Genomic DNA, 24,011 nt, shown 5'->3' with positions numbered 1-24,011 from the left:
GAGCTGTAAGCACCAAGTGCTACCTTGAGGTGTGTTATCAAGGGGAAGAGCATTGCTAAGTCTGCAGTAACATTGGCTGTGACCCTCTTTGTTGGGAGCCGCTTTCTGCTGCGTGTTTGTCAGTGTGGGTTTTAGTTGATTTTCTTCTTAGGTGCTTATAAACAAAAGGCTTCTTTAGTGGTCACCTTAAAGTCTAATGAAAAGCAAGTAATCCATTTAGCTTTTGTTGTTTTTGGAAGGATTCCAAGAGAAGCCATCCATAAAGAAACATCATAGTAGCACAGTACTATGGATGAGGTAGCGGGGTGCTGGGAGTTTCAAGGGGGCGAAAAGAAAGCTTTCTGAAATGCTTGCTTTGGGGGGGAAAAGCACACATTTCTACTCATCAAACTTCTATTTCTTCTGCAAAAAGTGCATTGTTCTGTGCAGAGGAAAACACTGTGCTTGACATTATGAAACACAATCTCTCCGCTTACATCTGGCTGAACGTTCATAGGATCGTTGAAACAACAGCACAAAAAAAAGAGATGATGGATAGAAACCACCACCCAAAAAAAAGCCCACTGGATGAAACATCTGTTATTCTCCTGCCTTCTGCTTTCAATGTGGGAGGACTGGTTTGACCCAGCTGGTTCTGCTTTATCTGTAAGCTTGTTTGCTGGTGTTACTGAAAAGGATGAAACGTGAAGAGCTGAGCCTCCTAAGTGCCGTCTGTGGCCTTTGCAAGGTCCTAAGGTGCCCTATAGGTGCAGCTGTGCAGCTGTTGCCTTGCTCCAGATGCATGTTACAATGCAGGATGGACGAGCACCGATGCCTGTGGAGCTCAGTCCTTCAGCACAGTGAAACTGGTGTCCTGGCATTAGATGTGGGTCTGTCTCTTCCACACACCTGGGTGTACCAACTCTTCCGGATGCACTTGGGAAGTGCCTTGAGGTCCAGCAGTGCAAGCAGGGGAGAGGTGGGGGCTGGATGGCTGGTTGGGACACATGGCTCCAGGAACAGGGATCCGCTTCCTTCTGCAGGCAGACCTGTGTGTGCATGTAGGTGTGTGTGTGGGCGGGGGGCTAGGAATTCTATGAGTCTATGCCAGCTGTCTTTTGTGTATTTTAAGTTAAATTTTAACCTTTAAACAACCACACAGGCTGCGTATGGTCTGGTGGATTTGAAGCTTCCGGGCAAGTGTGGAAGCATGCATATACTTAAAAACTCAATTGCTATGTTAAGCGGTTCCAGCCTAATTAGCAGGGCTGAATTCCAGCCTTTCACCTTTGCCTTTCAGCTGATGATTCATCAGCACAGGTGTGAGGATGTGCCTTGTGGTCATCAGCTGCACTGGGAGAAATCAGGGGACTCATCCTGGGCTGGAAGAGGCTCGTTCATCCAAGTCTGTGTGCTTTGCAGGTGTATATTGGACTGTCCCAACCAGCAAGTCACCAGTGCCATTTTCTGAGTGGCATTAGAGCTCAGTAAACCCATTGCTGCATTGCTGATGCCACTCCAGGCACCTCACCCTCAGACTGCACGTGCAACACGAACACTTGGGTTGGTGGCTGCGTCATCACCTCCCAGCCGGCCCTGCGAGCTCAGTGGTGGTGGTTGTCATCTGAGATGGGTTGGGAATCTTGGAATCAGCCTTCCTCCTTCAGATAAAAATTGCCCATCGCAAGCTTCTGTGAGCTCCCCAGGAGCCGCCGGTGACTCATTTCCTCCGTCACAAAAACACCGCTGGCTGTTGCTCTGCATGCTGATGATTTCTGCAGAAATGGGGCATCTGAGTGAGCTGCCGTGGACTGTCTGCAGTTTTCAGAGCCACGGCACTGGTGATGTTTAACTGAGAAGGAACACAGCGCTTTGCTTTTACAGGCCGCGTGTATTTAGTTAGAGGTTGTGGTCAGCGCACAGCACGTGTGGGCTGTGGGGCTGGCTACATTTTAATCTGTGGTGGTCACCTGTACATAAGGTAGCTCTGTAAAACCTGGCGTCGATATAGGCTAATCCTATTTATCGATTTACTCAATTTTGGTGGGGAAAAGGTAATCCATTGATTTGAATGTGGCGTTTAGCCTGCTGCTTGCTAACAAGGAAACTGAAATCTCTCATTCTTCCATCCCTATACACCTGCATATGGAGGACCAGATGGCCAGCTTGAGGTGGAAAATATGTAACATCAGTACGTCCAGGAATTATTGCCAAACTGTTCCAGCAAAGAGAAGAAAGACGTGAAAGTGAGATGATATTTTTAAGTAGTTTGTAAACAGAATTTGTGCAAAGTGTTGCATTATGAGAAGAACCCCCCATATGAAAAGCATCAGGGTCACAAGCGATGAGCAGCAGAACAGCTCGTACTTGGTGTTCTGCACCAAAAATCATTTTAGTGTTTTCTTCCAAAATTGAAATACAAATATCACTCCTGTTTGCCAAGGGACGTGCCAGCTGCTCGTAATGGATTTAAACAATGTACAGTTTCTCTCAAAGCTGAGATAAACACACATGTGATGCTTTGGAACTTTTCTCCTACCCTCGTATTTTCTGATAGTTCAAATTGGAAAAATAATGGTATCGAGTTGCTGCCTCGTTGCATTTGGATTGTCTGTAACTGTATAGAGAGGAGCTTGATCTGCAGGGAGGACAGCAGCTGGAAAAACTGTTAGTCTGTCCTGGGACTGACTTTAAAGCTTAGTAGATGAGAATGCGCCAATGTTTAATGTATGAAAACACTTCTTTTTAGGAGCATGCGTGCTTGTGGAGGAGGCAGACTAGCTGTGAGTCCAAATAGGTCTGAGGGTGCTGTGTCCTGCTGCCTTTGCCAGGTGCTGGTCCCAGCTACAGTAGTGTGTGCTGCTCCTCCTCCACGAGCCTGCCTTCACTTTGCTCCTACATGGTGAGAACTGGTCACCCTTGTGCAGGCAGTGACAAATAGAATAAAGATAACATAAGTATAAGCACAAATCATGGAGGTCTGTGGTCAGCATGCTGCCAGCTCTGGCTGTCTGTCCCTGTCTTTGCTTCTTGCTGCCTGGCTATCACCTGGAGCATCCCCTGCCTACCACAAGCACTCTGCATCTGTCTATCTGACTGATGTGGGAGCGAAGGAACTGCTACAGGGAAACATCACTAAGTGAGACTTATCAGATTAGGGGTACCCACCTTTTGCAGGGGGAATAGCTAAGCTCGGTGATATACTCCACAGGCTGCATTGCCTGCCTTGCATGAGCTTAAAGCATCCTTCCTCTAGGTTCTCCCATTCCTTGGTGCAGCTTTTCATTCCCCATAGGATGTGAATTTGGAGAGCATCCTCCTGGGGTCCTCTCACAGAAGAGCTCTGCACCTGGTTTTCCGGGGATGGCACGTTCCATTCTGCTGTTGCTCCCTGAATCACACAGGTGAAAAGATCAGGGTTGTCTGGATGCCCTTTGGCTGCATTTTTTTCTGGGTGACAAGACCTGACAGTGCGGTTCTGCACCTGGATGTAACCGCAGGCTGTTGCGGCAGCTGCCTGAGAGCTCATCCAGTTGAAAAATGACTTTCTTGCACGACAGAAAATAGTTTTCAGCAGTATGTTTCCTGATGCAGCTCGCTTTGTTGCAGCTCAGGTACTGGCGCTTACATGAGAGGGCAGGTGGGAATGCTTGCCTGGGGAAGAGGCAGGTGGAATTGCATTTTAGGCTGAGGGAATGTACAGTGGGAGTAGTCTGGCCAGCTTCAGGAGCGTGTGCCTAGATATAATCCTGGTGAGCGTGGGAGATGTAATGCTGGTAAGTGTGCATCTATTTATTTGAGAGCAGTGGGTTGCACTTTGGGAATAAAGGGAGAGGAGACTTCGGAGAGGAGACTTCTGCTTAAGGGCCATCCATAGGGAGAGGCTGTTTGAGAAGAGCATGTTGCAGAGCAGTGGACAGAACCCTTCCTGCTGTGCACGTCCCCTTTCTGTGGTACGTTTCTGAGCTCTCCATGGCAGGGATGGCCACTGCCTGTGCCTTGGAGCTTTCAAAAGTAGCTTGTGTCTTCAGAAAGCTAAACCAAGTTACAGCCTTGATGCTAAATACGTGCAGGAAGGAAGCAAGCGCTCAGTCACATAAGGAGTGTTTCCTCTCAGGATGGCAAGTTGGGAACCAGAGTAGGTAACTAGAGAGAATAAAGAAAGGTGAAATGGGATAGACCTGAATTACTAGAGCTGTCCCTGGAGCTGCTACCCATCCAAATGTGTAGCTTACTTGTGCTGCTGACCTTTTGGTGCCTCAGCTGTGCCTTGGAAGCTACTGAGTTTTCTTTTTTCTTTCACTGCCATCTGCCACTAACCAGCTTTCAATCTTCTGCATGCGATCTGGCTCCACCGTGGTGACAAGCAAAAGTCTAATGGAAAAATGTGACACCCACTTCATCTCTTTCTTCTCTGCCAAGAAAAAGCATTCCTCTTCTGCCATGCTGGGGCTGGCCCCGTCCTTCTACACAATCTGTTAGGTGTGTGGGGTAGGAGGCTTTGTGGCTTTTTAGGAACTCTGGGCAGACCCTGGTGCTGGGAGCTTCTGGCCTGAGTGATGCTGAGCTCTGACCGCAGCTGTGAACCAAGGGACTGCTTTGTTTAGGGACTGTATTGCGAGGCAGGAGTCTGATCCCCAGGTTTTCCAGCTAAAATTCAGAACATCTTACTTGTGTGCTCCTCTGTAGTGTGGTATGGTCACGCTGGAGCCTGCACCGCTTGCTTCAAGGCTGTTTGTCCAGCCTGCTGCCTGTTAGGATTATCTCCTGCCTGTGATATTTGCTTTTTGTGGCTAACCGTAGAGCCGTAGGTGTGGGCAGAGACCACCCTGCATTGCAGCCCATGTGATTAGCTCACAGGGCTTTTTATAGACGTTAAACCCCCAAACCAGCCAACCAAAAAAGCCCCCAAGTCTTGAGTACTAAGCATGTCTCTGTTCCTTCTTCCTCACAGCCCAGTAGTGAATATTATGTGCAAAGGGGAATCTTATCCCAAGGCTGCTTTTTATTTTTTCCCCCACTCCCCAACACGTTCTACTGTTGAGCTTCAGTGCTCAGCTTGCCTGTCTCTAATGTTGTGTGGGTTAACTGAAAACAAGTATTTTCATTTCTTCTAGCACCTGAAGAAATGGTTTGCCTGACTATTTGTGGAACCAAAACTTAAGAGCAAAACACAGCTGAAAGCTGCTCTGCTGTCCTGCCTTTTTCACAGCAGAAGCAGCAATGTGGCTGGCGCCTGTGTGGGGAGGCTTGTGATATAGAGCTCCGTGATCTTTAAGGACTCTTCCAAGCTAAGCCATTCTACGATAGTATGGCCAAGATGAGACCTTCACAGGGAATCGAGGCTAGGGCAGGGTGTTATTTCTAGATAGCTGGCTTTCTTGAATTTGTCCTTGCTAGCAGACATGGGAAAATACGACATCTGCATGGCTGCTTTCATACCTTATAACATGAGGCAGCGGCTGACTGCAAAACATCTGTCTTTGTCATCTTGGATATAACTGGTCTCCTCATCAGAACTGGCCATGAATTTGACTGAGCTCCCTTCCTTTGCCTTCTCTCCTCATCTCTGCCATTTCTCCATGCACAACAGCACAAGGGATCTGGGGTCAGGGCTGCTGTGGTGTGTGGGGGCCGCGTTTCTTCCAAGAACAGGCAGCAAGAATAGGCATAAAAGAAAACCAAGCCAAACTTGCCCAAGTTGGGCTCTGCTGGATGGCTTAGCTCAATGCACGATGCTGTGGGGGCTGATCATACTGTGAGGGACATCCGTAATGGTTGGCTTCAGCCCAGCCTCAGGGACGTGACTCATGGAAGCATTTTTTTCTCCAGACTCCAGAGATCCATGCCTGCATCTCCTCCTGCCCCCTTGTCCCCTGGCACCATTTTATTTCCCTCCTCCACCTCCAGAAGGAAGTGAAGCTGAAACCTTGGGTAAGAAGCATGAAGGGCCTGTGCCTGTAGATATCAAATGACAAAGCTCCACATTGATCAGGGAGGAAGGGAGCTGGCACCTGTGCAAGGCCTCCAGATGTGTGTTTTTGTGTGTTGCAGCCCTACAGGGGGGTCACACTTGTAAATGGCTCCCCAAAGAAGCAAATGCTGTGCAAATTTGCTATGGCACTGCTGTGAAGGGGTGAGCCCAGAGAAGCTGTGGTGCCCCATTCCTGGTGGCACCCAAGGCCAGCTTGGATGGAGCCCTGGGCAGCCTGAGCTGCTGGGTACAGCCCTGCCCGTGACTGGGCCGGGTGGGCTTTAAGGGCCTTCCAACCCAAACTGTTCTATGAGTCTATGAAGAGTACTGCTTCTGTTCTTGCCCAGGGTGACTTATGGCTGCTTGTTCAGTTGTCCTGACTTTACACAAAGTTCCAGCTGAATTCCGGCCTACTGTGTCTTTCTGCACTGACAAAGTTCTGCAGGGAGTCTGCTCAGGGAATTGGGAAAACAGTTTCCTGTTGCTGTTACTTGATTGTTGGGTTGCTGAAAATATTTTGCAGAATCACGGGGAGAAAGGGACTGAATTTATGTTGCTGTTTTTTTCTCCGATAGAAACACAGTTGCAAGACCAAAACCGAAAGAAAAGTGGCAGTATGATATTGAAAACCGTGTAGAGAATGTCATTAAAAAAAATAATAAAAATAAAATTAGAAGTGTTTCATGCCCAGAACATCTTTTTTTTTAGCTTTAATGAGAAAGATGTGGGAGAAAGACATATGGACAACTCCCTCCACAGTACCTTGCTTGGAACAGCTTTCTGGCAAGATTAATTGGGGATGAGAAGCCCTACTTAGTTTTAAGATGCAGCTTCGGTGTTCACGAGGGCATTATGTGATACTGCAGCTGGGTGGGAATCTTTGGACTTTGGTAGCTGGGTAGGGGACACAGGGAATCTCTGGACTCGTTTGATTTGGTGTTTCAAATTGGAAGATGTTTGAGGGAGGGGGGAAATGGAGGTTGGAAGAGCAGGCGAGGAAAGGGAATCTGCAGAAACTTGTGCTGCTGAAGATGAAAGGAAGAGACAACTAAGATGTTACACAGCACAAAAAGCTGTACGGTCCACATATCAAAGGGCCCAGGGTTGTAACTGTGGATGGCTTTGCTACTGCCACAGCAGTGATGAAAATGCTGAACAAGTACAGTTGGGGGACGTGCATGGAAACGAGGGGCAGCTTAGAGTTCAGCTGTGGGTTTTTTTAGTTCTTGGCATCTGGAGATCTGAAAGAGACTAACTGTGGGGAACTCAAAGAAGAACAGTAAAAATAGATGTCCGAAGTAGCTGATTAGTGAGGAAAACATGATCTCTGTGTTGCTTTGACAGGTGTTTGGAAGAGGATGGGGAAGCGATATGATTACAGCTGTTTATGTTAGGTGCATGCTAATATTATAGAGGCTTATTTCTCGGTTTCATCTGAAGGTAAAGTATGTAATGCAGTTTTCATTATCAGTACCAGAATAGAGTATCTGCGACAGCTTTGCTTTCAGCTCTGGTTCTTGTTGCACACAGGTAATGAGAATCTCTCAGCCGGTTCCTTTATAGCTATGTGCTTGGAATGAAATTATCATTGTCATGAAGGGATGTATGAATCTAAAGCTGTCGTTATTCTATTCTTTTTTGTTTCTTCAAACTGTTCATGTCATCTCAAAATACCTCTTCTCTTTTTGCCCCATGTAATACCCACAGGGTAGAGAAAAATGGAGTGTCAACGTGAAGTAGACTTGGTGAAGTGTAGAGGAGCTAATAATGCTCAGCTAAGAAAATCCAAAGGGAAAAGGCCGTGGTGGCAAGTCTAAATACTACAGAACTCCCTGAAACCAGTGAATCTGGAAATCCAATTGGCCTAAGACAAGTCTGGCTTTTTGACACTTGATTTTCTTTGGGTCATGACATCACGATGGAAAGTTTGAAAACATAAATTGATAAGGGGAAAAAGTAAGGGGGAAGGATTACTAACTATACACTGGGAAACCTGGTACCACATGTATTCAAAATGCAGAGAAGCTGATATAGGATCGTGTAGGTAGAGTAGGATATATTTAACTCAGCGGGGTTAAATCATTTTGTGAAAAGCAGATACAGTTAGATGAACTATAGCTTTCGTTCTTTGAGATGAAAGATTTGAAAGTAAATGAAATCTCTTTGGAAGTAATTGGTGATTTATCTTGCTCTGTTTGAAAGTATACCGCAAAATATATAAGCAATAAAGGGACCGAGTGAGTAGATGCTAGAGGAAAAATGCAGAGTGAGAATCAGCAGCTGGGCTTCAAGGCCCAAGCAAGAAATTAGGCTCGTGTTATAGGAGAGACAATAACAGCTGAAATAAAGTGCAAGGAGAATTGATCAAATGGTAATTTCTTAACTGTTACAGCACACCCATGTGCTTCTCTGGTGGCAAAAGGGCAAAATGTCAGACTCTGTAAGAGAGCACCTCAGGTAAACTTAGTGGACTGGACGTGTTGGAGGGTCTGACTGGGAAGGTTTCATAGTCCTTTCTGGCTTTAAGTGCTATAAAACTTTATTGCTGTACCCATTGACTCTTAAGTGCTATGAGGCAGACTGTATAGCAGCACACATAGTGACTCCTTGTATCTGTCCAAATGCATCAGAGTGTTTGGCTGTTCTGAACTGCACTGATTTCAGCAAAGTTCAAATAAACGCTTTGATTGCACTGAGCTATTTTGAAGCGCTTCTGTTTATCATGACATCTCTTGGCACGTAAAGAAAGGGAACAGCACAGGAAACATGCGGGAAAGGGCAAAACTTTCTGGTAGGGGAAAGCATTTGTCTCAAAATACAAGGTCACCTTTTACATATGCTTCCTTGTTGAAGTCAAGTACCAAAGGCTGCCTAGCATTTCCTCTACCTGTCTCAGAGACTTGAAAATGCACCCGATCTCTAAAATGCCACTTTGTCCGGAATCTTTAGCCCTGACAAGTAAAAAGGGGCCTGTTCTAAAGGCAGAGAAAAGGAAGAAAGCAATGCAAATTGGACAAGGAAGGAAAAGCCAGCAGATGAGGAGGTGAAGGTAAATTCCCAGACAAAAAAGAAAGGTCTCTGGCTTGCATTTTAAAAACAGACCTAATGGGAGGTGGCTGCTAATATGATCACAGTTGTATCAGTGGTACCAACCTGCACCTTCTTTTATAACAGTGGATGATTTTCATTTTCCCTCTACCTGTTTTGCTGTGATACTACAAGCAAATGCTTTTCTCCTACCCGGGGAGAGCTTGAAGTCCTTTGTCTGTGGCAGAGCTTAACTTATTGCTGTCTTTCTAGAACCTTAGCATTGTTTTCATGTGCCTGCTAGTTTGTTTATTGGTTTGGTGTCGGTCCCCAGTAGTTCATGGGATATTCCATTTCAGTTTTGACACGCAGGTTGAGACTGAAGGAGGGTGCCTAGAATGTTTGGGAAGGGTGAGAAATGTTTCTTCCCTGACATTCTCTGTATTTAGGCACATGACATACAGAAGCTGCTGCCTTAAACTGCTTTTGTGGCGTAGCATGATCTTCCCTAAGATTATGCCATTCCCCTGCTGTTTTGCTTAATTTGTTTCTTTGAAATGTACTGGCAGGAAAAAGGCTTTATTCAGTGTGGACAGCAGGTGTGGTCTGATAAACCTGTATGAAAGCTGTCTTGGTATCAACAGCACTCACCAGAGGCATACCCAGCTTCTTTCAAGCAGCGCTGCTTCTCCTTTCGGCACAGAGCGCCTGGTGCACCTGCGGTGTGTTGGTGTGGGGAGCTAAGCTGAAGTGGGCTCTTCTGGCCTGCTGCTCAGCATCTGGCAGCCTGCTGAAGTGCTTACAACAGGTCTGGCCAGGAATGCAGCTCCTCAGCTTGATCTCGTTAAACTGGCCGGGCTCTGCTGGGTCAAGCAGAGGAGGCTGAAGCTATGTGTGTTACTGGGAGCCACTGCTTCCACCTGTTGGATGACAGATGAGCAACCCTGGTCGTTCAGCAGTAGCTTATTTGTTGGGTAGAGGAGTGCCCCTATGATTGCCCTTGCTATTCTGCTGTGGGGAGATGACCTGCAGCAACGGTGTGATAGTCCAGGATGGGTGCGACACCTCAAGCCACCCTGGATGCCTGTAGCCTGAGTGTGTGCTTAGCGCTCTCCTGTGATAGATACGTGGTAGCTTTATCTTTGGAAAGCTGCCTTCTCTCATTTTTGCTTCTCATATGTGGTGCAGCTGAGCGCCTCACAGCAGTAAGAACAGCAGTGTGCGGCTGGGTGATGAGGAACAGATCTCTTTTTGGACCAGATGTGTCCATACAGAAACCATGTGGAGGGCTGTTGCCTTCACTGCTGAAGCACCCATGTGGGAGCTGGATGCTACTTGGGCTGCGGCCAGAGAAATGAAGCAGAAAAGATGGAAATAAAAGCAGAAGTGGGATGTGAAGTTTGCTCTCTATATTTTTCTTCTTTATAGAAAGGTTGGGTGGGGGGGGATTAAACATCTCTGACTTCTCAGAGTACTTCTAGAATGCCTCGGTGGTGACCGTTTTCAATGATAAGCCTTAATTGAGTCCTTTTAAGGCACATCCAGGCAGGTGTCCCAAAAAATCTGGATTGGTGCTGCTGCTGAGATGTCTGACTGGAGGTCTGGTGTTGAAGCCAGGCAGACGGAGCTGCGCCAGTTTAGTCTAGCAGCAGGGAAGGAATGTGAGTCAAAGGTCCAGGGAGATGATCGCACCGAGTGCAATGGATTCCAGAGAAATTCTAAACCAGGCAGGGGTGCGGAGAGACCTTGAGGCAAACAGGGCAACACAGCAGTGCACAGACCAGGCTGTAACTCTGATGATCTACAAACCATACCCAAAGGCTCTTCAAAAACCTCTGTTGCAAGTGGATGCTGTGCTGTCTGTACCATGATTCAAGATCGTGGTACATTTATCCAGAATGCATCCCTTGAGCAATTCCTCTAGTGTCCCCCATTTCTCCCCTTTTTGTTTGGAAGGGAGGATGCCTGCTTGCATCACACCCCTGAGCCTCTTCTTGGAAGCTCCATACAGCCCGCCTGCTTCCAGGCAGTGACGCAGAGCAGGGAAGCGGAGCCAAACCAAACAGGGACGTTCCCTGCTTATGGACTGAACAGTGGTGCCTCTGTGCCTTGTGAGCAGTCAACAGACAGGCAGTGTATTTAAATGCTCCAGACCAGTGTTAAGTTCTCAGAGTCCTTGTTTTCCAATCCCCAGAGGTATATCCCAGATATTCTTCAGGGAAATGGCGGTGTGGGAGAGAGGGGAGGAAGAAAAAAGGTGAGAAAGGAAGGAAATTCTTTTTTTCTTCCTCTGTCTGTTGTTTAAATTGAGAAGTAGCTCAGCCTCACTTATGTCTTTTCTCCACTATAGAATCATAGAGCGGTTTGAGTTGGAAGGAACCCTTAAAGACCATCTGGTTCAACCCCCCTGCCATAAGCAGGGGCACCCACAGCTACATCAGGTACTCAGAGCCCCTCCAGCCTGACCTTGAGTATCACCAGGGATGGGGCATCCACCACTTCCCGGCAGCCTGTGCCAGTGCCTTACCACCTTTACTGTAAAAAGCTTTTCCCTTGTATCCAGTTTAAATCTCCCTTGTTTTAGTCTGAATCCATTTTACCTTGTCCTATTACCTAATACATGGTACCTTGAACTTGTGAACAGGCTTGCATGAGAAGGCAGAAATGTAACAACTGTAGCAAGTAAAAAGAGCTTCCAGTACCTTACTCGGGAATGATTTAGCTGCAGGATGTAGGGAGGAAGACCAAGGAACAGCAGAGGGAAGTGAAAGAGATTGAGAAATGTTTGCTGTTTTAGCCAACCCCTGCCCTAGAAGTTGGGTAGTACAGGAGTGTGTTTGGGATTGCATGGCAGAGATGTTGCTTCCGCTCTAGAGGTGCTGGTTGTCTTGTGGAGGTTACTTTGTTTGATATAATGTATCTTACCCAGGCTCAGCAGCTGCTGCTGTGTTACTTCAGGCAGGGCAACTTCCTCTGTTTGCAAAGTAAAGTTTGGAGGGCTCTTCAGATGGTTCTGACTTGAGGGGTTGAGTGAGGACAAAGACTGCACACCAGGCAGTTTGACTGAAGGTGGGAGCAAATAGAATGGAAAACTCACCCTAAAATGGCAATGAAGACTGCTTAGACCAACCAGGAGGAAGAATAAGAAAGTAGAAACTGATTGTGCTCTCGCTTCTGGGTGAATCACAGAATCACAGAATGAGCCGGGTTGGAAGGGACCTCAAGGATCACGTAGTTCCAACCCCCCTACCTGGCAGGGCCACCAAACATACACCTTTACTAGATCAGGTTGCCCAGGGCCCCGTCCAACCTGGTCTTGAACACCTCCAAGGACGGGGCATCCACAACCTCCCTGGGCAGCCTGTTCCAGGGCCTAACCACTCTCCTAGTAAAGAACTTCCCCCTAACATCCAACCTAAATCTTCCCTCCTTCAACTTGGATCCATTTCCCCTAGTCCTGCTACTGTCAGCCCTTTCAAAGAGTCTGAAGCTGGATTCTTCTTCATATCTCTAGGATACACATTATGTGTCTAGCAGAATCTTAATCTAAAGGTTGTGTTGTACTTTTCTTTTGCAGATACTGTGTAGTTGTGTCTGTAGATGCCATTCTGGAAAGCCAGGCCTTCAGCTCAGACCTCAGGAAGGCACTGTCAGGGGGTCAGCATTACTTTCTTTGGTCAAAGGCTGACTCAGAACTTGTAGTGCAGACTTGCTCAGGAAGTGGTGCAAATCCAAGAAGATCCAAATGTGATTCCCTCTTCTCCAGAGGGTTCAAGGGCTGCACTCAGCCTTGGCAAGAAACATTCAGCTGTCCACTAGTGTATTGTTTCTATTGAAGGTGTGTGGTGTTTTGGAGAATGCTTCTGTTATCTAGGGGAAGTATGGAAGTATGCAGTCCAAGGCAGGGTATATCAGAATGTTGCGTAGCATGGGAGTCTTTCTAACAAAGAAATGTGATCTAATAACTATTTATTAAACTAATTCCTGTTACATGTTTGTGGTTGTTGCTAGCTGATTCTGATCCTATAATGAACTAGAACAACAAAGGAAGTACCCTGCTGTTGAATGTAAGGCGCTATCCGAGTAGCTGGTCTCTATTCCTCAGGTATTGTGTGGATTATGGCCTTGCTCAGAAGACACAGATTTGGGATCTGGTGGGAGGCCAGGAGCGCTAATGCTTCTGAAACAGTGACATCCTAGCTTGTCATGCTGTGTAAATAGCGAGGGAGGGATTTGTTAGTTCTCGGGTACATCTGTGGTGTGGGAGGGTGGTTACAGACTCGGCTGGCTATGGGAGGGCAGCCGAGTGAATATTTTACTGCAGTTGTCACAACTATATATGGAAGACCAGTAAAAACACTGCAGTGGTCAGGCTGCTTACCAAAAGAATCTCAGCTGCATTTTCTTTTCTAATTGCTTCAGCATGTCTGGCTTGCTTCTGAAGTAAGAAACAAGTCAGGTACTTTGCTTTTGATGGATGGCAAATGGTCTGGAGAGCAGCAGATCAGCTTGAGGCCGTCCATGGTGATCAAAACATACTTTGCCACCTAGTCAAGTCTTTTCCAGCGGCATTTAGGAACATCATTGGCTCGAAGCAGATATTACCTTCAGTAGGGAGGGATGAAACACGCATGTGCCTTTGCAGGAAGCAGTATAACTGGTGTTCTCCCAAGAGTTGTGGTGACGGTCTTGGAAGCAGAGCTCGCAGGACTGATTTTGCTGATTTAGAGCAGTTCTGACTGCTCCACCCATCAGGGGTTTCAGGGTTGTGGGAAGTAGCCTGCAAAGTCATAACAGGCAGTTAAATTTCGTTGTTGCAACATATTAAAAAACAGCATGTTCTGACCAGGATGCATCACAGCCTGAGAAGCTTCAAACTGATCCATGAGCTCATAGGGAGAGGGGACCACACAGTGGTCTGTAAGAAAGAGCCATTCATTCTGGAGATGTGTTACGATTACACAACTAAAACTTGGAAAATATGCTAGGTTTTTTTTCTTCAAATCATCATACGGTGACAGTGCAGTGAAATGAGTTTTTAAAGTGCGTTTTCACACACAGAGATATTGAGAAGTTGTTAACAGCCATCAAGTCACTCATCCCATTGAATGTCAGAATTTATTCGTTGCACAAAATCTTTAGAGATGTTTACACCATACAAATGTTGGTTCTTTTTGGAGCTGAAGAGGAGACATTTGGGTTCCAACCTCATACATACCACTAGGTAGGTTTACCTACCTGGTACTGGAGTAGTCAAGTTCATGTTTAGGGACCCTTAAGATTATCTATTTCCAACCTTTCTGCTATAGGCAGGGACACCTCCCTCTAGACCACGCTGCTCAAAGCCCCATCCCTGCTGCAGGAGTTATAGGTCTTATTTCTGCTTTCCTTTACTGCAGGAAAGGCACTGCCATTAAGTCTTGCAGACCTCAGCCAGAGTGGGCTAGTTGTTGCAATTACATCATGAATTACATCACCCTTCACACCTGTAAAGGGAGCTGTGCTCTGTGCAAGGCAGTGCTATTTATAGGAAACAGCACCAGGTTTCTAGCAGCTGTAAGGGTGTCTCCTATGAGATTCCTCCAATCCCCTGATTTGACTTCTCTTAGAGGAAGGATAATTTTGATCAAATTATACGCCTGTTAAGAAAGTCTGCTAAGCAGTTTGCCTTGGTGGGCAATCTGGTGAGAGCCAAAGACTGATTAGACTGAGGCAACCGCGTGTGGAAGCTGCTTTCTTCTGGCACCAAACCACTGCAGAGACAGTGCTTGTGCAGGTTGTGGATTCAGCAGATGTAGATGAGCGTCTGCTTCCAAGGAGAACAAACCCTCCAAGTTTGACTGGGGTTTTTACCCTCTTGTCAGTTGATAAGTCTGTATGTTTGCAATACTTTCCATGAGCTATATTTCTTCTGGACTTGGTGATCTCATAATGAAAAGATTGCTGGAAGGATCAAAGTCTGGGGAGTGCTACAACTAAAAGGCAAACCCCAGGTGCAGCGTAGTCTGAGTAGAAATCCCCCGCGAGGCAAACTGCCACTATAAGCACTGCAGTTTTGAGAAATGGATGGAAAAAAATGTCTTTTTTTTCTTGGAAAAGCTTGAATTATGCAGCACTCAATGTTTAGGCTGCTAGTGAGCAGCTGTGAGAAAGTCACGGAACCACGTTTGTTACTTAGTTGGCTTCTTAAATTAGATTTTTCCTGATTAGCCACACAGGTCTTGAAGGTAAGAATCATTCTTAGGAGAGAAAGCAATAGTGTGACTGTGGCTCTAGTCAGGTGCGCCCTGCTTGGAATACCACACCTGTTCTTAAATGTGCTAATGTAACCGAACCTGGTTCAGAGATGGGAAACTGCATATTTCTTAACTCTGTCGTCATCTGAAATCCGATGTGATGGCTTCAAACACTGTATTGGGGTTTGGACAATCCTCTTCTGTTCAGTTTGAATTCTGATAATAGAGCTGGAATATCTGAGTAGTGTACACGTGATTGCCTGGACTTGCTTGGTTTTCAAGATGTGCTCTCACGCACTGCATCTGAGCCTCATGAGCTGTTGGAAGACATATCGCCAAACTACGTTGCATAGCTTGATATTGTTAAAACACTCTTTGACACATGCAAGATTTTCCAGTAAGTAAGGTTTTTCTGCCTGTTCTTTGGTTTTATTTGTGCTGGTTAGGTTAGTTGGTGAGCCCTGTTTTCTCCACTGCCATAGGCAGAGAAGACTGATTTCCCAGTTATAAAAGAATGTTACACAAGAAAGAGGCTTAGATAAGACTGTTGTCATCTAGCATGAAGGGTGTCCCATCAGAGCCTGAAAGACAGGACCTATGAATAGGCTGGGGAGCATGCCACTGCCACAGCCTGCCTTATAGCTGCTCCCCCCACCCTCATACACTCTCCACTTAAAAGCAAAGCACAAAAAAAGAAACCTTGAAAAAACACCCAGTCGGGACAGACAGAGGCAGGCAGCCTGCAATTAAAAAAGCCTGCGTGCTCTGTCACAGACATTCCTGCAGCTGCAGGCTTGTGGGGCTGTGCTGGGGTGGCTGGGCTGTCTGTTGGGACGGCTCATGCCTGTGTTGGCAGAGGCTCCTGAGCTTCTCATCCCGGTGTTGTTGCTCTGTGGGGCAGTGAGATGGAGTTTCCAAATTCCTGTTGCTGCTGCTCACCCCTGGCTTTTGGTGCTGACCCCAACTCCTTGTCTGCATGAACTGAGTGTGAGCATTCTCCTGCGCTGGAGTTGCTACTGGGATTCTTGCTGGCAGGAGCTCATTTGCTTGGCACAGGATTTTCTCACTTTGTGTTTAGTTTTCAGACCTCAGGCAGGCTGCCTTAATGAAAGAGCCTCAGAAACCTGCTTGGAGGGGAAAGCTAGCACTTCTCCCTGCATTGGGGGTGGTTGTGCCTGAAGCAAAGCCCTGGGGCCCCATGCTGCCCATGCACAGCCCCTGCTCTGTGTGCTGGCTGCCACAACAAACACTCCTGTGTTTCCTTTTGGGTTGGTGGGGAAGGAGCCGACCTTGGTGCCAACAATCAGGCTTTTCAGAGCCTGGGGCTGCTGAGACTCATGTATGTGTATAGCTCCAGGTGTTGTAAATCCAGGGTGTTTAGCATGTTGGGTGTTGCCAGTTCAACACAATGTATGAAGAGTGGGCCAAGTGGGCCTTGGGCTGTTTGGGAAGGACAGACACCTTGTCTTACCCTGTGGACAGAAATGACAGGGGTGAAGATGTGTTCTTCCCAGTGTGAGCAAATGACAGTCCTGCAGACAGCAAGTGGGGCAGGGAACAGGAGGGCAAAGTCATCTTGAACCCGGGACTTTATTTCTAGATTTTTTCCAGAACTTGTTTGTCAGAGTTCTTGGGCAGTGATGGCAGGATGTGGGTATCCCAGGTATGGACAGATACCATAAGCAAAAGGCATCTCAGAGGTGGCTTCTCACAAGCTATCATCCCTGTCCCCAGTATCTCCAGAGCTCATCTGGAGACAGTGCATAGTGCTCATGTGGTTTTAGGCTGAAGGAGGTGAATGAGTGCATGACCTCCAGGTTATCTTGCCCAGGATGAAGCTTGGGTATTTTAGCAGAGGAGGCTCACCTCCTGTGGCTGTTCCTGTACTTGTTATGCAGGCGATGTCTGGGATAAGAAACAGTCATTGTCAGGGAAATTTGAACACTGAAAAGCAAGATAAGGAGCTCTGCACACCCTTCACCTGCTTCCCTGTTGTACTGTTGTGCCTCTTTTTTGCCCATCTCATCACCAATGGCCTTAGCCAGGTCAGTGCCATAGTTCTTATAAGTACTGGCATGCAACCTCTGTGTAGTCCTTAACTGCTTTATTTCTTCTCTAATCAAAACACCAGCTTCAGAGTGTTCCAGGGAAGCATCTGAATGTGTGAACTGTTTGTCTGATGGGCATCCCATAGAAGTGAGAGATTTCACACCGTTTGGCTAGGTTTGTAGCCAATTTGCTTATCATTGCTCTGGCTGTACCTCTTGGAGATGTATGGCAGCAGTGCTGCATAATAATAGGAAGCTTTATTTACAGTGAATGACGTGGTATGAAAAGTTCCCTCAGGCTTTTATTTGTGCAGTTTTAGCTCTGCACATCTGCTATCTTACCAACAACAATAACAAAATGAATACAGATAATAATACATCAAAAATGGCTGCTTCTTAAAGTGTATCTGTTTATTTCCAGAGTTTTTGAACACTGGCTTGCATCAAGATCAGACAAAGATGCTTAATTAAAAATGATTATAGTGCTAAACTTTTAAAAACATCAGAATGTTTTTATTTGATTGGATTTTTGGTGGGGAATATGCAGTTCGAACTACTGTGAGCATGGCCATCTAGTCTAGATATACTTCCATGGTGGAGGTTTTCTTACTCTCTATGTCCTGTCCTTGAATTCTCAGTGTCTGTATACAAGCATCTTGAGACCATTAGAGAACAAGTACAACTGAGCTTATGGAAATCATAGAAATGTTGAGTTCCCATTTAGCATTAGTGCCAACCGTACTCATTTTGACTCTTGCCAAGGACCTGATCTTCCTGAGCCATCTGGGAACTGCAGCTTCTCAGTAGAATCAGCACAGTGCTTTTCAATCCCTTGTTCTTTGCTGCACGCTGATTGGTTTTCTAGAGAGGTTTGCAGATACTGCAAGCTTGAACTTATTTGATGTCATTTAGTGTCCTTTGTTAACAACAAAAAATAAAGCTTTGGGTGGGGGGTGGGGAAGAGTGTTCAGCAAGTTTTGTGAAACTTCTTTTTTAGGTGGAAGCCTACAATACTCTGTTGTAACCCATTTAACTTCAAGTACCATTTTCATTTCACTGGGGCAGACCCGTTTTAACTGCAAATCTCTCATGCCGCACGCCCTGAGAACTTTTGTTTCTTTTAATGATGCTGAATTTTAGTGGCGTGAGATCATTGTCTGTAGCCAACTCCAGCCCCAGCAGGAAGTTGCAGTTTTAGGATCACTTCTCTCTTTTCTTTTTTCCTTATTAAAAGAACCTTCCTGATAGCACACATTTGTCAGTGTACCTTACGCAGAGTGACTGTAAAATCCACTGCAAGTTTCAGATTCCTCAGGAGACCTGTAACGTTTCGCTCTCGTTCCCTCCTGGTCCATATGGTCTTTAGCAGATGCTCACTGCAACAGTTCCGCAGCCAATAGTGCCGTATGAAAAACTGAGCTATATTTAATACACAGACACATGCACACACACGTATGTGTGTGTATCCTTAACTGGCTTAGGACTTATGCGTTGCTGATAAGTAATGCTATGTTCCCCCAGTTACTTTTCTGTCTATATACCTTTCTTTTCCTAGAACCAGACAGACTCTTTTGCTTCCAAGAACGTGTTTTCCCTCTGCCATGTGCCCTCTATTTGAGCTAGCGGAAAGCATAATGATGGGGGCTGAGCTGGCTGAGTGATAAACAGGGTTTCACATGGCTGTGCAATGCGGCTGGCTTACAGAATGCATGGAAAAACTCTAACATCTTAATTTTGAATTAGAATTGCTTTTGGGTTGTTGCTGCCTTGGGCAAGAGAGGAGATGGATCTGTTGCTTCATGGTGATCCACAATCCCTTATACGTGCCCAGGTGAGCTTGTTTGTGGATGCTTCCTTCCATTTCTGCTTTCGTGCATCTGTGCTGTGCCACAAGAGAGAAATGGAAGCTTGGGGGAGTATTTATGAGTGTCCATAACTACACCAAAGGAGGTTGTAGTGAGATGGAAATCTGTAGTGAGGTCAGGGGTTCGTCTCTGTTGCTCAACAAGCAGTAGGACAAAAGGAAATGGCCTTAGGTTGTGCCAGGGGAGATTTATGTTGGATACCGGGAAAATTTCTTTGCTGAAAGTTTTGTGATGCATTGGAACAGCCTGCCCTGGGAAGCAGTTGAGTCATTGTCCATGGAGGTATTTAAAAGATTTGTGGATGTGGTATTTAGGGACATGATATACTGATAAACTTAGTAATGCTAGGTCCATGGTTGGACATGATGATCTTAGAGGTCTTTTCCAACCTAAAAGACTCAATGATTCTATGTTTATGATCCTCCTACCTCAGCGTTGACCACAGAGCTATCATCCATGCCATTGTCCTTGAAACTTCTCCTGTCAGGAAAGTATCACTTTGTTACCACTCTCAGAGATGTTCAAGCAAGAGGCCAAGGCCATCTAGAGGCTTTTGCATCAAGAGATGGAGCCCAGGCCGGACTCTGTGACCCTGGCCTTTCATTGGCATGCTGGTGCCAAGCGGAGGCACCAGTGTGCTCAACATGGCGCTTGCCTGTTGTGGGTGGAAAAGCCCGTGATGTGCAGTGCCACCAGGCTGTATTTCTTTCCTCACAGAAATTTTGACTGAGTCTGCACCTATCCACCACTTTCTGTCTGTTAAGCTCTGGGATAACTTTGTGGAAGCACAGGCTGAGTGGTCAGCCTCTGGGAAATTGGAGTCAGCACTTTGTGGATGCTTGGGTGGCCATCTGTGAGAGGGCTGTGTGTTCAGCCTTCCCTTTTCCACATGGGGTGTGCCTCTCCTTCCCTTTTCTGCTGTCAGTTGCCTTTGGATGGCTTGAGTAGATCTGGCTGCAGTTCACATGGGTCTGGGTTTGCGTATAGCTGGGATAACGCCAGTGAGTGATTACATGTGCCGGTGATTATGCAATGTCTGAAATTTCCCTCTGCTCGTCTCTATCCCCAGGACTCTGGCAAACTTTTCTGGCTGTCTTTGGAGAGTTGTCTTCTGCACCACGCAGTGTGCTCGCTCAATATATCCAATTAATTAAATCACAGCGCTGCAAGTGAAAGTGGCTTTGTTTGTGCATTAGTGTTGGAGAGATATGGATTGGGAAGGGGTGCATGTATGTGTGCTTGCTGGAGGCGTTGGCTGGAGAGTGGTTCTGCTTTTAGTGCCAGAAACTCACATTGCCTGGTGGAGTTAATCCTGTAATTAATCTTTGAAACTGGATGAAAATCCTTCTTTCCTTAAAAGCTCCCTCTGCTTCCTCTCTGTCACTTGTTTACTTTTTTTTTATTATTAGTTTTTATTTTGATAGAGAAAAACATTAAGGAATTATTATTGTAACAAAATAGGCTAAGCTGTCTTGCTCTCAGTGTACCTGGGTGCTTATGTTTGTGCTCTCTCTCAGGTTAAAAGCGACAACAAAGTAATTTGCCTCTGACAGTTTCTGCTATGGGTTGACTTCTGATGCTTCAAACCCAGCGTTTGGAAGGAGGGTAGGCCATGAAGGAGATACCCAGACATGTGCAGCTTTGCTAACTTAGAGATGTGAAAAGGAGTCTTGAAAAGAGAAGCTGCTAACTTAGTTCCTTTGATATCGCTCCCTCCATGCAGAGGCTTCATTTTAGTTCCCATACGTGCCCCTGGCATTCCCCTCATCTGGCTCACTGGGAAGCTCCCATTGCCACTGAAAGCAGATGTCTATTACATCTATTACATTATTATATCTGCTTTGCTGGTCCAGAGGAGGGCCACGAAAATGATCAGGGGGCTGGAGCACCTCCCCTGTGAAGACAGGCTGAGGGAGTTGGGTTTGTTCAGCCTGGAGAAGAGAAGGTTGCGGGGTGACCTCATTGCAGCCTTTCAATACCTGAAGGGAACTTACACCCAGGAGGGGAGTAAACTCTTCGAAAGGGCTGACAATAGCAGGACACGGGGAAATGGTTTTAAGTTGAAAGAGGGAAGATTTAGGTTGGATGTTAGGGGGAAGTTCTTCACTAGGAGAGTGTTGAGGCCCTGGAACAGGCTGCCCAGGGAGGTTGTGGATGCCCCGTCCTTGGAGGTGTTCAAGACCAGGTTGGATGGGGCCCTGGGCAACCTGATCTAGTAAATGTGTATGTTTGGTGGCCCTGCCAGGCAGCGGGGTTGGAACTACATGATCCTTGAGGTCCCTTCCAACCCGGGTCATTCTGTGATTCTGTGATTACTTGGATTATTTGGGAATTCAATGTGGGATCTGAAAATGATTATGTAGCTGTCCCTGGGCTGTCCCTTGCCCTTACTCCGGACCAGCTCGTTCATGGTGAGCAGCACTCAGTCACTTCCTACAGCACAGTTTGGGAGCCCAGCCTTAAAAATAAACCACGGGTAGTGCTGCGGGATATGCCTGCTGCTTGCCTTTGTAGGTTGAAGGGCTGAATTTATTGAGAGCATTGTTTGGAGCTTGCTCGTGAGTGGGTGGGTTGTGTGTAATGCGAACAACCTTTGGTCTTAAACCTTGGTTCTTGAACTGTGTTTCCCGGCTGCCTTCCAGATAAGAGTATCAAGTTATCTGGAGTGCAGGAATGCAAAGCAGCATCAGCAGGTTTCTCAGCCCAAGGTGTGTATAGGCTTCTCCAGAATGTGCTGCTGTTCTTGTAAACAGAGTTGTTATGTTGCAATAAGGCCGAAGGAAACTGTTATGATTAATTAGTTTAGTTTTATGCAAATCAAGGACAATAAAGCTTGCCCAGATTGTTTCCTGTTTGAACTTCTGCATATCTTTGCAAGGAGACCTCCTGTTTTGCATTATGAATGGCTTGGGTCAAAGAATTGACACTGTTCCTTTACGGTGACTGATCATCCTCCCTCTTTTTAATATTGTGTCCTTTTATAACCACTGTGAATGGATCTGGCTTCAGCTTACAAACTTTATGGTGACTGATCATCTTCCCCTTTTTTAATATGTCCCTTTATAACCACTATGAATGAATCTGGCTTCAGCTTATACTTATCTGCAAGCTGCTAGAGCTGTATTCTGAGGCTAATTCCCAGTTTCAGTGCTTAAAGTTCATGTTCTGCATTCATTTCCTTTTCGACAAGCTAAATATACTGGTTTCTCCTTCTGTTATTTGCTGTTGTATTTCCTGCTGTTGCAGGATTTGCAGCTCTGCAGTGCTTCTGGTGATTCCCTGAACTTTCCCTGGCTGAGCACCATCTCTTTTTTTTCTCTTTTTTTTTTCCTTCCCTTTTTGGAAGTAGAGGATTTCAGTGCAGCAGCTGCATTTGCAATGAGCATGAAGAAAACGCGTTCCTCCTTCACAGCTCTCTGTCCTCTGAAGTCCCTTAAGTCCACCTGCTCTGGGTTATATGCTGGACACAGACTTAGGCAGTGTGTTATGTGGCTCCTTTCACCTCTTCTCTCCCACAGTCTTAGGTCTTTTTTGAGATCTTTCCTTCTGATTACCCACTCACCCATTACAAGAGCAGCACTTGGGGCTTTTTGCTGTCACCTTTGGCTTTATTTAAAACGTGTTGCTGCTTAACAAGTAATCTGTGTTTTGGTTTTGTGACCCGACCTTCTTATTATTCACTGCTCCTCCTGATGCTACATTATCTGCAAACCGGTGGAGGTGACTTCTCCTCTCAGGTCACTGATAAAACAGCAGTCTGGGGCCAAGGGCTGATCCCTGTGGGATCAGCTGATCCACTGAAAACATATGGTGCAATCTGCTGGTTTATGTTTCACATCTAAAGATTTCTTATTTCTTTATCCCACTGAACATATCTTGTTGACTTCACTTTTTGGGTTTGTCTTCTATAAGTACCAACCCAGTTGCCTTACCAAGAGACAAGGTGCATCAACCTCATGAGATTATTACAAAAAGAGATAAAATTTGAAAAGCTGAATTTTCCTTGTAGAATTATAAGCATAAATCAGATTTCTCTCCCTTTTGGTCTGAAATTCTAACTACTCCTTTCCCGTCTTCATCTCTTCCCTTAGTCAGGAATGAACAGCGGGTAGGTTAACTTGCTGTTACTTTGGCTGCCTTGTTTACACTTAAATATTTTTGTATTTTTTCCAGTCCAACAGTATTGTTCCTTACTGAAAATAGTTTCAAGAGCTCCTTAACAGCTTTGTTCAGACTTTTCAGATGGAGATTTTTTAATCCTGCTAATTAAAATGACTGGCTTTGAGTAGCTGTTGTTTTTATATTCTCCTTAGTTGTTGGGTTGGAAATCAGTTCATTACCATCCTGTGGGATGGCTGTATCATCTGTTATTTCTCATATAAAGAGCAGTAATTCAGAACCGCCCCCTCCCAGGGGTGTTCAATTAAACATTTTGGTCCCTTTCCTTCCCCCCACGCAGCTTGAGACAAGAATTTGCCTGATATATAATTAACATTCTTCTAGGTCCTAATGAACTCCAAAGTGATCTTGTTCCCCTCTGAATTACATTTTCTGTACACTCTTTATCAGTTTCCAGATTTATGATTTATGTTAACTCTCATTAATTTTTACATTCTTCCATTATAATAAATAACTAACGTGTTTGACAGATGATCCTATCCATGGTAGGTGGGATTGTTTGCCTAGAATGGCTTTCTCTTTACCTGCTGTGGTGACCTGTTTCAATGTCCTCAAGCGTAGAGGTGGGAATCTACCCTCCAGAGGCTCTGCCCTAGTGCTTCTCTGGGAGGAGAAGCTACTAAACAAACTGTTCCACCAGTCCCTGTATCTCTGGAAAGCATAGAGCGCTAAACATAAACTGTTTTGTTATGTTTTTAAGACC

At 45.9% G+C, this 24,011-nt stretch overlaps 1 protein-coding gene across 4 annotated transcripts in view; it reads left to right on the top strand.

Annotated features, from left to right (window-relative positions):
* CREB3L2 (cAMP responsive element binding protein 3 like 2) overlaps nt 1-24,011 on the top strand; it is a 74,462-nt gene that overhangs the window by 1,260 nt on the left and 49,191 nt on the right. Inside the window, exon 2 of one of the 4 annotated variants that reach the window (XM_085521412.1) lies at nt 1,402-3,755. The exons of the other annotated variants lie outside the window; for them this stretch is intronic. Within the exon in view, the coding sequence (XP_085377538.1) occupies nt 3,675-3,755 (81 nt within the window). The 5' untranslated portion in view covers nt 1,402-3,674. The remainder of the gene's footprint in view (nt 1-1,401; nt 3,756-24,011) is intronic. 4 annotated transcript variants of the gene reach the window in all.

Source organism: Coturnix japonica, chromosome 1 (assembly GCF_054131305.1).
Source record: "Coturnix japonica strain WE chromosome 1, WE-NBRP24, whole genome shotgun sequence".
NCBI lineage: Eukaryota > Metazoa > Chordata > Aves > Galliformes > Phasianidae > Coturnix > Coturnix japonica.
The sequence above is the reverse complement of the archived record's forward strand: the minus strand, read 5'-3'. Positions and strand labels throughout refer to the sequence as shown.